The sequence below is a fragment of the Oryza glaberrima genome, chromosome 12 (assembly GCF_000147395.1).
Source record: "Oryza glaberrima chromosome 12, OglaRS2, whole genome shotgun sequence".
In the NCBI taxonomy this organism is placed as follows: Eukaryota; Viridiplantae; Streptophyta; class Magnoliopsida; order Poales; family Poaceae; genus Oryza; species Oryza glaberrima.
In genome coordinates, this window is record NC_068337.1 from 12271860 (window position 1) to 12286170 (window position 14311).

Consider the following 14311-nt stretch of genomic DNA (forward strand, 5'->3'; position numbering starts at 1 on the left):
TTATGTCTCTAACCGACGTGGCTATTTTTATAGGCGGCAACGGGCTATGCAATTGTACAAGCTTCTAGTACGAGGGATTGAAGGAAGTTCAGTTTACAAGTTCATTACAACACTACGGAAACAGTTCAAGATTAGAAACGCATAGAACTATCTACAACACAGTGTCCGATCATTGAACCCTCCGCCCTGGGCTACCGGCAACTCTGTCTCTGCAACAAAATTTTGGCGAACTCACACGGTGAACCAACGATGCTGGAGAGCTTGCGCCGCCGTCATCCTCTTCTCCGGGTTACACGTCAGAAGCCCACTCAACACCTCGAACCCAGCCTCCGACAGCTCCGGCAGACCAGTGCGGCCATCGGCCTTCCCCGGAATGGAGAAGAACCGGTGCAGACGGCTGCGCCGCCGTGCCCTCTTTACCGGCTCCGGCAGACCGGCGCCAACGGCCACCCTGAGAAAGGAGAAAATCCGGAGCACACGGCTGTGCCTCCGACGTCCGCTCCGCAACGTCTTCGGGATCATACTGTCGTCGTAGCCCCTCCAGCCGGCGATGTCGTCCACGCTAAGAACTTGGATGATGCGGATGAGCATGTCCTCGCGGGACATTCCGCGGAACAGCAGCTGGCCTCCGAGGAGCTGCGCCATGATGCAGCCGAGCGCCCACATGTCGATCGTCTCGTCGTAGATCGACGACCTGAGCAAGAGCTCCGGCGCGTTGTACGGCAGCGAGCCGACCGGGTTCGAGTACGGCGGTATGGATTCCTCCATGGCGAAAGCCATCCCGAGGTCGCAGAGCTTCAGCACGCCTCGGCCGTCGACGAGCACGTTGCTCGGCTTGAGGTCCCGGTGCATGAGGCCGAGCACGTGCATCCTCCCGAGGGCGCGGACCTCGTCGGTGAGGTCCGATTCGAGCACGATCCCGTAGGGGTCGTTGAACTCCCTAAAGAGGCACTTCGACGATCTCGCCGGTGCGGTTGTCCACCGCCCGGTACACGCGGCCGAAAGAACCAGAGCCTATGACGGCGAGCCGCTGGTACCGGCCGCCGATGGGATCGCCGAAAGACTGCGGCTTGGCGGCCCCGTCACTGTCGCTGGATGTGCCCGTGTCGTCGTCGTCGTCGTCGTCCGCTGGGGCAACGGCGACTGGGCGCGGTCGCGCTGGCCTTTTTACGATCGCCATGGCCAGAAGGTCGAGTGAGCGCGCGCCTTTCTTCAAAACGTTTGCCATGTAATACGTGCGGTCTGCCGTTGTGTGCATTACACTTATAAGGAGGTCAGCGGAGTGCGCGGGAAGTTGATTAATCCAACTGTCGAAACAAGATTTCGGCAATAATAAAAGGGGTGGTTATCAAGCTAGGAAAGTGGATGGGTTTGGAGACAAGGAATTTTATACAGGTTCAGGCTTTCTTATTCAAGAAGTAATACCCTACTCCCGTCCGGGGATGATTCCGCCGAGTATATTATTGATTGTATAAAACTGGAAAAAAGAATCGTGCCCCGAGAGGCACACAGACCCTCCTTATATAGGGGAAGGAGTCCGCTTTACAAAGTACAGTCCATATCCCTAACGGAATATGGGATTATAGATAAAATACAATCGTAACCGACTAAGACCTCGGGTAATCCCTTGACATTCAAGTTAAAAACTAACCCGAGTCCTCATAAAGATATTCTATCTATATTCGGTACCATATATCCGACTAAATTATAACTGTCATGTAGATATGGGATATCCATAATCTTCACAGTAGCCCCCGAGTCCTTTGCAGTCGACGAAGTAGCCATCTCAGAACAAAAAACACTAATCCGAGTGCTTTAATTCAACCTGCTCCAGCCTGCCGAGTGCTAACATCAAAGACTGTGAAGGGCGAAAATAAAATATGGTGCATCGAGTAGATGCACCTAATTAGGTGTAGCCCCCGACTATATGATTAGTTGAAAAACTAAACATGCAGTCAAGAACCGAGTGGTTTTATAGCGAAGCATGCATGGTACTTAGTAAAATATCCAGCCGACTGCTTCTCAACTTGAATATATCAAGGATAAAAAAATACAAAAAGGGCCGAGTGATAAACACTCAAAAAGGTCCAAAAATAGACATATTTGATAGGAATCCGAGTAAGAGACTCTCAAAATGATCCACCAAACATGATAAAAAATCATGGTAATTCACGAGTTTAATAGCCTAGGCTATGACTCTTACCATAACCAAAATAAGCATATAACATGCTAGAAGAATGACTATTAATACACCAGTCATCTTAAATCAACCAAAACAGCTTGTGCAGCCTAAGAAAGCTCACAAAAACGGTATAACACCTTTCTGTCGGGCACCTTTTTATGTGCATCATAATAATTCCAAAGAATTATTGAATCGCGTTAAAAAGGATTTTAGCAGCATCGGGCTACATCATTGTGAGCTCAAATTGCCAAAGCAAAAAGCGCTGAAGTCCCTAGGGATCACAACGGGCCACGCTGATTATAACATTGGGCTGAAGTACTGTACAGGCCCAGGACCATTAGTACTCCCGATACCCTAACAAAGCACCGAAGTCCAAGCGTCGCTTCGTCTTCCCCGCCGAGACACTCGACATTTCCCCACTCCTTGCTACAGTAGCAAACCGCGCTGTCGGAGCTAGGGTTCACCAATCCGCCCCAATCCATCCTCAAAAACTTCACGAAATTTCTCCCCGCATCCACCGCTCCGATTCCTCATCCTTTTCCAGCCATATCTCGGACCAAACTAAACCATCCAGTTCACATTCATGGCGGAAGAAAGAGAAAGCTTCGAGAGTCAGTGGGCGCCCTCCGATGTGACGGAAGATAATCTGAAGGAAATGGTGGCACACGGCGTTCTTCCAGCGAAGGAGATCATCGGGTGGCGACCGGCATTCGGCGAAGCATTCCCAACCCCCGATACGCATGAAATCGTGGTATTTGCTCATTTCTTCTATGGCACTTTCTCCCTTCCAACCTCAAGATTTTTCCGGGGAATTCTGAATTTCTATGGAATCAGCCTGCATCATCTGAACCCAAACTCCATAGTGCATATCGCCAATTTTATTCATGCCTGTGAAGCCTTTCTAGGTATTAGGCCTCATTTTGCCTTGTTCCGCCGCATCTTCTTCCTCAAACCGCAGCCAAACAAGAGCAAACCATGTGTTGTTGGGGGAGCTGGTTTCCAACTCAGGGGAACCTTAAGCCAAAAATACTTCTCTATGCCCTTCAAAACCTCAAACAAAGGCTGGCATGCAAATTGGTTTTATGTTCAAAACCCTGAGCCTGCTCTTCCTGAGTACACCTGTCTTCCTCCTGTTTATCGGGACACTTGGAACTCACTGCCAATGGGAGATGAAGCTGCACAAGCAGTAGAACTGATGGAGCGCATAATAAAGCTGAAGGAGCAAGGTTTGCAAGGAGAGCAAATCACTCGGCACTTCATAAAAAGCCGGTTAGCTCCAATCAAAGAAAGATCCCGCACAGCTTTTGAGTTTGACGGCAAACATGATCCAAATCGCGAAGATCCAGACTCTCTTGACTTTAAGGTCATGAAGGAAAGGATGTACAAGATCTTCTCAAATGCCATCGTCGTCAGCTATTCGCACTTGCTGCCAGTCGTACCGTTCAATGCATTCAATCCCCCTCCTCCGGTATGTATTCAAACATTCCAACCTTCGTTAAAAACATGATTTCGTCTCTTGTTAAATTGCTTGACATTTATGCTCAGGAGTTCGCATTGATGAAGTCAGATCCTCCAATCTCCCAGCACCAATCACCTAGCTGCCAAACTGGTCCGGGAAGCGGAGGACCAAGAATTCGGTCTGAAACCCAACCAAGTGCGTCCGATCCAGTCGGCCAGTCAGATTCTCGCAAGAGGAAGCTGGTTCTAAGTGACGACGAAGGCGATGATACCGGAAAGCTCAGAGATAATGGAGTGACCGGAAGATCTCCGAAGCCAACTAATCTGAAGAAGAAGACCTCCAGTCGTCCTGTACCAAAAATCAGAAAATCTTCTAGGTACAAATCATATAACAATCTCCCTTGCATTGATGTGCACCCAGTGCAGAAATAATATTGACAACCAAACTTGCAGGAAACCATCTGATATAGATCCTTCTGGAAAAGACTCTGACCCGACTAGCAGGGAAACAAACTTAAAAAGAACCGAGCCAACTGATGAGGATCAGCCGAGTGACAACCAGCCAGCAACCGATAATGTAGGATCTGATGATCAACCTCCGACTGAGAATGAGTCGGCCGAAGCTGGAGCCGAAGTTAATTAGGAGCCCCCGACTGAAAACCAGTCGGACACCAGGCCAGGCCAAGAGATTCTGGAAGTTGGAGCTCGAGCAGACAGCCCTCGTAGACAAGACGCTAGCAACGACCCGATGCCAGGGTCTCCCATTAAGGCGCAAGAGTCGACTCGTCCTCGTCCGGAAATCATCATAGGTAAACACCTTGCTTGAAATCGTGTTGATCCAAATGACTCTGATCAATTGTCTAACCTTTGTCAGTGGATACATTAGGACCAATGATTGGTGATGAAGAAGAAATTCCCCATATACAAGCAGCTGAAGATTCGCGCCCTCCCATCCTAGTCAAGTGGTGGGATGACAACATGCAGCCTCAAGGAATCGTAATAAATAAGCAGAAAGAAGATGAGGAAGTATGCTTGCTGAAAAAGGCACTCAGCCGAGCCACCCGCATTGTAAATGTAAGCTCTTTGACGCCTGATCTCAACCATCTCGTTTGCCATTTAGTCCAGGCGCTAATTAAACTGTCTTGCAGAGGATTCATCTTAGGAACGACGCTAAAACGGCAACCTTAAAGAGGTTAGTCTCTCATCTCGGGACCCTCGAAGCCACCAGGAATCAGCTACACGAGACAAAAGAGCTTGCCAGGAAGAATGAACATGATCTGAGGGATCGGATTGTTGAGCTCCAGGAATCCAATTTTGAACTGAGTGGCTCATCAAAAGGTATACACAAACTCTGCCCAACTAACTTATGTTGTTATCTTTGAAATCTTGATTAACCAGAGTCAATGTAGTGCAAGCTGCCAAGATATCTCAACTGGAGAAGCAGATTCAAACTCTGAAAAATGATAAGGCAGAACTGGCAAGACAGAGGGACTCAGCTTTAAAGGAGGTTGAAGGTACCAATAATCAATACCTCAAAAGCCATTATCCTCTATATGCTGATTCGTTAATGTGAATCTGTTGATGCAGACCGCAAGATCAAGTCCCAGGCACAGTTTGATGTCTTAGTTGACAAGATCAATAGGCTTGAAGGAGCCAGGGATAAAGTCGCTAATGCCGCTACTCCAGTTATCCAAGCCATGTTCTTCAATAACGCCGGTCCGAGTACACTTAATGCTGCCGAAATCTTCGACAAGCTGAGAGTTGCTCCGGATACTTACTTCAAGAACATCAAAGAAGCTGGAAGTATGGGAGCAAGTCTGGCGTTGGCGATGACCAAATCCCTTTATCCAAGAGTTGACATTGATGCCATTGATGGCTTTGCAGACAGGACGAGCGAAGAAGCTGCTCTTGACCTCATCAATGATGCGCAAAAAGCCGCTGACAAGATTGCTGCTGACGTGATTGAGAGATTCCAAGAGGTCGACCTTCGACCGACTGGGTTTGATAATTCCGATAATGAAAAAACTGATACTGATTGATATAACAATGATTTTGATGATTAATGATGATGGAGGCTCAATTTGTACAATACTGATGAATTTATGCTATGCTTGGTGTTCCATACTTAGCTTCTGATTTCTTAAAAGACTTTGTCAAGCCTTATTGAGCCTAAAACCCGCAAAAGCTATTAAAAACCTTCAGTCCTCATTGACTAAGTCGAAAGACCAAACAGGGCAATGATAAATCAAGTAAGCAAATTTAATTGATAAAAATCGCACCCCATTATTATCATAGTAGCCCCCCGACTGAAAACTTCAAGGAAATACTTGAAGTTAGCAGTCAAAGAGGAAAGATATAAATGAAATGCCTAAGTATAAAATCGACGAAGGTGTTCAATATTCCAAGAATTGTTGATGAGAGTACCATCTTCGCGCTTGAGTCGATAAGAACCTGGCCGAGTGACTTCAGCAATTATGAACGGTCCTTCCCATAAGGGAGATAATTTATGCCGATCCTGTGTGGTTTGAATTTTCCTCAGAACCAGGTCGCCGACCAAAAAGGCTCGCGATCGAACATTGCGATTGTGATAATGACGCAACCCTTGCAAATACCGAGTCGACTGAATTAAAGCTGCTTCACGGGCTTCTTCTAGTCGGTTGATGTCATCTACTCGGCCCTGTTCATAGCGCTCCTCGTTGGAGTTCCGAAATCGTAGCGATTCAAATTCTACCTCACTCGGCAGCATTGCTTCTGCGCCGTAAACCAAGAAGAACGGCGTCTGGCCAGTAGCCCGACTGGGAGTGGTGCGCAAAGACCAAAGTACGGACGACAGCTGTTCTACCCACTTGCCAGCATAGGGACGCAGTCGGTCGAAAACTCGTGCTTTGATCCCTTGAAGTATCGTGCCATTAGCGCGCTCGACTTGTCCGTTACTCATGGGGTGTGCCACGGAGGCGTAACAAATTTTAATGCCAAAGTCTTCACAAAAGTCTTTAAATACTCCGCCGGTAAATTGAGTGCCGTTATGAGTAATGATACGATTTGGTACCCCAAACCGATGTACAATATTGATGAAGAAATCTCTAGCTTTGTCTGCAGTGATTGTAACGACTGGTTTGGCTTCAATCCACTTGGAAAACTTATCCACAGCTACAAAGAGATGAGTATAACCACCGACTGCCTTTTTGAATGGACCGACCATATCAAGCCTCCAAACCGTGAACGGCCACGACAGCGGGATGGTTTGCAACTCCTGAGCTGGTAAGTGAGTTTGTCGGGCAAAGAATTGACAACCCTCGCATGTTCGTACAATTTTATCGGCGTCGGAAACAGCTGTGGGCCAGAAGAAACCTTGCCGATAAGCCTTGCCAACGATAGTTCGTGCAGCAGCGTGATTACCACAGATGCCTGAATGAATATCTTTTAGCAACTGTCTTCCCTCTTCCAAAGATACGCAGCGCTGTAGGATTCCTGATGGACTTTTCTTGTACAATTCGGTCTCGTGAATGACATAGAGTTTGCTGCGCCTGGAAATCTGCTCTGCTTCGTTTTTATCTTGAGGGAGTTCTTGTTTGGTCAAAAATCTTATGAGAGGTTCTCTCCAGTCGGCTTCAATCATGCTTACGCCTTGGGTATCCATGGCTTCGATTGCTTCATTTCTAGGCACGGTTGGTTCATAAAGATGCTCAACGAACACATCAGAAGGGGCTGCTTCCCGTTTTGAACCAAAATTAGCCAGTCTGTCGGCTGCCTCATTGTTATGTCGGAGGACATGGGCGAGCTTGAGTCCATCGAATTTAACTTCCAACTTGCGTACCTCTTGTCGATAAGCGGTTATATTATCATCTAGACAGGACCACTCTTTCATGACTTGATTAACAACCAACTGAGAGTCTCCACGGACGATTAATCGGCGAATGCCTAGAGAGAAGGCAATCCTTAATCCATGGAGTAGCGCCTCGTATTCCGCCACGTTATGGGACGCAGAAAAATGTATCCACAATACGTAGCTCAATCTTTCTCCAGTCGGGGAGATTAAAACAACCCCAGCTCCAGTGCCTGTAAGCCTCTTCGACCCATCAAAATGCATAGTCCAATATTCCATCTTTTCCTCTGGCATGTCTTCTTGGCACTCGGTCCACTCGGCAAGGAAATCAGCTAAAACTTGTGACTTGATCGAAGTTCGTGGCTTGAACGATATGTCCAAAGACATCAATTCTAAGGCCCACTTCGCAATCCGTCCATTTGCTTCGCGGTTATGAAGTATATCCCCGAGTGGAAACGATGTGACCACCGTGACCAAGTGACCTTGAAAGTAGTGAGATAATTTCCTGACGGTAATTAAGACACCATATAATAACTTTTGAACCTGAGGATATCTTGTCTTGGAGTCTGCTAAAACCTCACTAACATAAATTGGTCGTTGGACTTTTTGAACATGGCCTTCCTCTTCGCGCTCAACAACTAGGACCGTGCTCACAACCTGGGAGGTCGCCGACACATATAACAGTAGCGGCTCTTGTGGATGTGGCGAGGCCAAAACTGGTGGAGTGGTGAGAAGTTTCTTGAAGTCTTCAAAGGCTTTTTATGCTTCGGGTCTCCACTGGAAATTGTCAGTCTTCTTTAGCAGCTTCAAGAAGGGCATCCCCCGCTCGCCGAGTCGTGAGACGAACCGGCTGAGCGCCGCCATGCAACCAGTCAGCTTTTGAACGTCTTTTTAGGAGCTTGGCGGTTTCATGTTGAGGATGGCGTTGATTTTCTCTGGGTTGGCCTGTATGCCTCTTTGAGATACCATAAATCCGAGCAACTTCCCTGACGGTACTCTGAAGATGCACTTTTCAGGGTTTAGTTTCATCCTGAAAGCACGAACGCTTGCAAAAGTTTCTTCTAAATCCGCGATCAGGTCATCCTTCTGCTTGGTCTTGACGACTACATCATCAACATAAGCTTCAACATTGCGGCCGATCTGAGTTGAAAAACATCTTTGAATCATGCGTTGATAAGTTGCTCCTGCGTTCTTCAATCCATAGGGCATGGTGATGTAGCAGTAGGCCCCAAAGGGCGTAATAAACGAGGTCTTCAAGCAGTCGGATTCTTTTAGTCGGATCTGATGATATCCCGAGTAACAGTCCAAGAAACTGAGTAACTCGCAGCCGGCCGTTGAGTCAACCACCTGGTCAATGCGAGGTAACCCAAAAGGGTCTTTGGGGAAAGACTTGTTGAGGTCGGTATAATCGATATACATGCGCCATTGCCTCGTCTTTTTCTGAACCAGGACTGGGTTAGCCAGCCAGTCGGGATGAAGGACTTCCTTGATGAAGCCCGCTGCTAACAGCTTGGTTAATTCCTCCTTGATCGCATCCTTCCTGTCCTGTGCAAAACGGCGAAGTCGTTGCTTGATGGGTTTGGCGTCTTCCTTAACATGTAAAGAGTGCTCAATCACCTCTCTAGGAATATCAGGCATATCGGACGGTTTCCATGCAAAGATATCTTTATTATTTTGAAGAAAGGTGATGAGCGCGCTTTCCTATTTACAATCTAACTCAGCACCTATTACAGTAGTCTTATCAGGATCAGAGGGATCTAAGGGAATCTTTTTCGTCTTAGCATCGCTTTCTTCGGTCTTCGTCAGCTTGGTTGCTGGCACTTCTCCCTCGCTTGCCGTGGTTGCAGCCAGTCGGATCTCTTCGCGAGCAAGAGTAATTTCGTGGGTTTGGGCCATCTCGCAACTTTCTTTGTCACATGTGACGGCTTGCTTGATGTCGCTCCGTAGTGATATGACTCCTCGAGGACCGGGCATCTTCATCATCATGTAGGTGTAATGTGGGACGGCCATGAATTTGGCTAGAGCCGGTCGTCCGAGTATATCATGGTACGTTGTCTCGAAATCAGCGACTTCGAAACAAACATTTTATGTGCGGAAATTCTCCCGAGTGCCGAAGGTAACTCGAAGAGTGATCTGGCCGAGTGGTGTAGCTCACAATCCTGGGATAATACCGTGGAAGGGTGCACTACTCGGCTTTAATTCCGTGCGAGGAATCTGCATATCATCCAGGGTCTTAGCGAAAAGGATATTGAGTGCACTGCCACCATCGATGAGAGTCCGTCGGAGCTTAACATTGCGAACCACTGGGTCTAGTACTAGGGGGTACCGCCCCGGGTGGACCACTCGGTCGGGATGATCCGAGCGGTCGAACTTAATTGCTATCTCTGACCACCGAAGGTATTGGGGCGTGTTAGGCTGAACCGCATTGATCTCCCGTTCTGTTAGCTTCTGCTTTCTCTTAGTTTCATAAGCCAGGGGTCCGCCGAAGATGTGATTGAGTTCTTTGCGATGATCTTGAAAACTAGTCGAAGCATCGTCTTCATCATCTTTCTTCTTTGATGTGCCTTGATCTCTGTCTAAGGGCTTACGTGTGTTCTTGACGTATTGCTCCGCAAACTGTTTGTAGACGAAGCAATCTTTGGCCACGTGGTTGGAGTTGGGATGATGCGGACATTGGGAGTTCATTATCTTGTCGAAGGTGTTGACGTGGGAACGTTGTCGGGAAGACGGAGAGGTTGCTGCCACATGTTCTTCGGGCTTATGCTTGCGATCCTTGTGGTTGTTACTTCCACTCCCTCCTGCGGTCGGCGTATCCTTCTTTGGCTTCCAAGTGGTGCCCGACTGCTTGGACGCCGTGATAGCATCTTCGGCTTTGGCATACTCATTGGCTTTTTCAAACATCTGCTTGACCGTCTTGGGAGGTTTGCGTCCGAACTTGCCGACTAGGTCATCGTGGCGAATGCCTTTAGTAAAGGCGGCAATGATGACGTCGTCGGTGATGTCAGAGATCTTGTTGCGTTGCTCAGAGAAGCGTCGAATGTAATCTCGAAGAGACTCTCCAGACTTCTGAATGATGTTGTAGAGATCGAAGTGTGTACCAGGCCGTTCAAAAGTGCCTTGGAAGTTGGCGATGAAGTGGTCGCGTAGCTCTGCCCATGATCCGATTGTGCCGCGGGGTAACCCGTGGAGCCATGACCGGGCAGAATCCGCTAGGGCCACAAGTAGATAATTCGCCATGGCTTTGCTGTCTCCTCCTGCTGCGCGGATTGTGAGACCATAGACGGTGAGCCAAGACTCAGGGTTGATGGTGCCGTCATATTTCTCGATTCCAGTCGGCTTAAAGCCGGCTGGCCAATCCACTCGACGCAGATCGCTTGTGAAGGCAGCAACTCCGTCCACATCGTCGTCGTAGTGATCCGGTGAATGATGGCCTCATGCTGCACGGCGCTGGTTGATGGTGTTGCGAGGATCGATGGGGCGCCTTTGATGTGGGGAGTGTGGTCGTTCAACTCGACGCTCCCTATATCGTTCGGGAGGCGAACGAACAAACCGTTCATCATGTCCCCTGCTCCTGCGACTAGATCCGGCGCCGGCAATGCTGAGGCTTGGCTGGTGATAGTCTTGAGATCGAAGATGAGGGACTCAGCTACCAGTCGGGGTGCGGGTGCTTGCAGAGTTAGCTGGAACCGAGGCAGCGGTCGTGGTCTTCGTCTGGTTCAAGATGCTGACGACATGATCGGCTTGGTTGAGTGCGTCTTCCTTGAGGAGGGTGTCGAGGAGAGTGATTGCTGCAACCGCGTTCTGCTAGGGGGTGCGAAAGTCCGCTGTTCCATCAACGTCTTGTTGCCCAATGAGCTCTCTCGCTCGCCGCCCAGATTCCAAGGCGCGTTGCCGTCGATCTTTAGCCTCCTTTGCAATCCGTTCGCGATCTTGTTGCTCACGCTGTAGTCGTTCTCGCTCCTGTCGCTGTCGCTCTTCCTCCAGTCGGCGTCGTTCAGCTTCTTGCTGTGCGCGATCTTGGTCCGCTTCTCGGGATCGGCGTTGTTCCTCCGTTTCGTTGTCAGCCATGAACACGCCGAAGAAGAGAGGTGTGTAGTTATCCTCATAGCTGTCGTCGAAGTTGTCGAGGTCGCCGTGGTCGTAGTGGTAGCCGAAGTCGTCGTAGTCGAGGATCTCGGTTGGTCGAGAACTGACGCCGGGGGAGCTGAGGTAGCCATCCAACTCTTCCGTCGAGACTGTCCCAAGAGGTTGGAGTATAACGCCGACCTCCCTGGATCTAGATTGGATCGGGGCCAAAGCCGGAGTTCGCCTAGATCTTCGAGTGGGAGATGTCTTGGCTATGAAGACAGCGGCCAAATCATCAGGAAGTTTCATCAGGATTGAGGGATAGGACCCGTCGTCTTGATCTGGTCGCGGAGGAGTAGATTGGATCTCGTCCGAGTGGTTTGAAGCCGACTCGGGAGAGATGATTTTGGAGTAGGCCTCGGCCGAGTTCGGAATACCGAACGGCGCGGGGACCTGATATCTTCCCGACTGGTTCGAATCCAAGTCAAGGAGAGATATCTTGCCGAAGTCGTTGGTGATGAAGTTGAGGCTGCCGAACCGGGACGCCTGCCCGAGAGGGAAGGCGAAGTCGTCGATGCCGGAGACAGATCCCATCGCACTTAGTCGGCAAAAATTTGACGCTACCCCTACCTGGCGCGCCAACTGTCGAAACAAGATTTCGGCAATAATAAAAGGGGATGGCTATCAAGCTAGGAAAGTGGATGGGTTTGGAGACAAGGAATTTATACAGGTTCAGGCCTTCTTATTCAAGAAGTAATACCCTACTCCTGTCCGGGGATGATTCCGCTGAGTATATTATTGATTGTATAAAACTGGAAAAAAGAATCGTGCCCCGAGAGGCACACAGACCCTCTTTATATAGGGGAAGGAGTCCGCTTTATAAAGTACAGTCCATATCCCTAACGGAATATGGGATTATAGATAAAATACAATCGTAACCGACTAAGACCTCGGGTAATCCCTTGACATTCAAGTTAAAAACTAACCCGAGTCCTCGTAAAGATATTCTATCTATATTCGGTATCATATATCCGACTAAATTATAACTGTCATGTAGATATGGGATATCCATAATCTCCACACCAACTCGGATTTGGTGGTGGCGTACAATGATTTGGGCATCAAGTGTAACCTATTCGGATTAGTGAACTAATTTGGATTATTGATGATTTAGTTTATACCTGTAAGTTTTCGAACATCAAAGATGTGTTGTCAACCGTCAAGAGACACGGACTGGATAAAAAAAAAGGGTTAACTACAGAAAACCACATGTTTGCAGATTTGAAATAAAAACTTGTTTTTCGGAAGATTTTTTTCATATCTTGTTTGTAAATTTGAAAAACAAATACAAACAAAACATGTGTTTTTTAAAAGATTTTTACTGAAATTGTTTTCTAAAAGAAATTTAGGAGAGAGCAAGTAGCCAAGTACATTGAAAGGGAAAAACCCATAAAAAGATGTAAATTTATACTAGTTATTAAGCTAAATATTACTCCCTCCGTTTCGAGGTTTTGGCCACATTGTGCCATTCCCAATAAGTGGTTTCACTGGAATACCACTCCACCGAATCGATTCGTTAAAAAACCATCCCCAAGCGTTGCCAACCCGCTGCAGTGCCATATTCACCATTTCATTGGATTTTCATGTTTTTTCCTAGATGAGCTGACTGAAATGCCCTTGCGGTCGGTTTAACCGAGTCGAGATGGTGCGGTGCAGCCCATTCATCCTCCCGTCCTCGCCGCGTCGCAGTTCTTGCCGACGGAGGCCGCCGCTCTGCTGAAGCGCCGGCACCGTCGCCGGCGAGTTCTTCTCGAGCCATCGTTGTCGCTGTGGTGGTTTCCTTTCCGCCTCTACGCGTATGGCCGAAGCCTGCCGTTCCCAACTCGGAGGAAATCCTAACCCTAGGACATGCAGCGAAGATTCTGAGTGGCAAGTGAAGAAGGTAGCTCCTCCTTACCTGGTCTCATTGGAGCAACTCAGTTTCCTATAGGTCCCAGTAGCCTCCCCCTTGTTCGTGGCCCTCGTTGTTGCCCTCGTTGTGGTAGTATAGTAGTGCAGTGCAGATCTTGGAGGTAGGGGGGACGTGTTTTCTTCAAATGCGAGGATAACGAAAAATATTTTAGAATGAGATTAAAGAATATTTTAGATTATATGCATGTTGTCATATGAATAATCCAATTATTTTAGGTAAAGCAAACATCGTAAGGTTGCCATCATCGAGATTGGGCCATTACATTTAAGATGTTGCAATTTTTTGATTTTCTGATTGTCATCGACATGGTTATGCATGAAAAATATATATTATCATTACGTATTTTCACTCGTTGCAACGCACGGGCATGTTTGCTAGTAATATAAAATTTATACTATAAAGTACTTCCTCCGTTTCACAATGTAAGTCATTCTAGCATTTTCCACACATGTCTAGATTCATTAGCATTAATATAAATATGGGAAATGCTAGAATGACTTATATTGTGAAACAGATGGAGTATATGAATATGTGTATATATACGTATACGTATACATATAGAAAGACTAGAGGGGGTGGGTCTGGTCGCGCGCCCGCGCGAGGCGGGACTTGGCGCGGATCAGGGCCCCCACCCCCACCTCGACTACGAGATCGATCGTGTCAGTCCAGCTAAACCGAAACTGGATGCAGAATCTGATACAGAGGTAGTCTCCCACACACGATCGGAGCGAAATATAAACACCCCTGTCACGTCCACGCACGTGGGCAAATAACCACCTTCCCGTATATATATACTCGGCCACCCCAA

The 14311-nt window shown here is 48.0% G+C and overlaps 1 protein-coding gene across 1 annotated transcript; it reads right to left on the reverse strand.

Annotated features, from left to right (window-relative positions):
* Positions 1 to 231: 231 nt before the first annotated feature.
* On the reverse strand, positions 232 to 870 carry LOC127756282 (putative cyclin-dependent kinase F-2). The gene has a single exon (XM_052281665.1). It carries the CDS (start codon positions 868 to 870, stop codon positions 232 to 234), a length of 639 nt encoding a protein of 212 aa, XP_052137625.1.
* Positions 871 to 14311: the final 13441 nt, after the last annotated feature.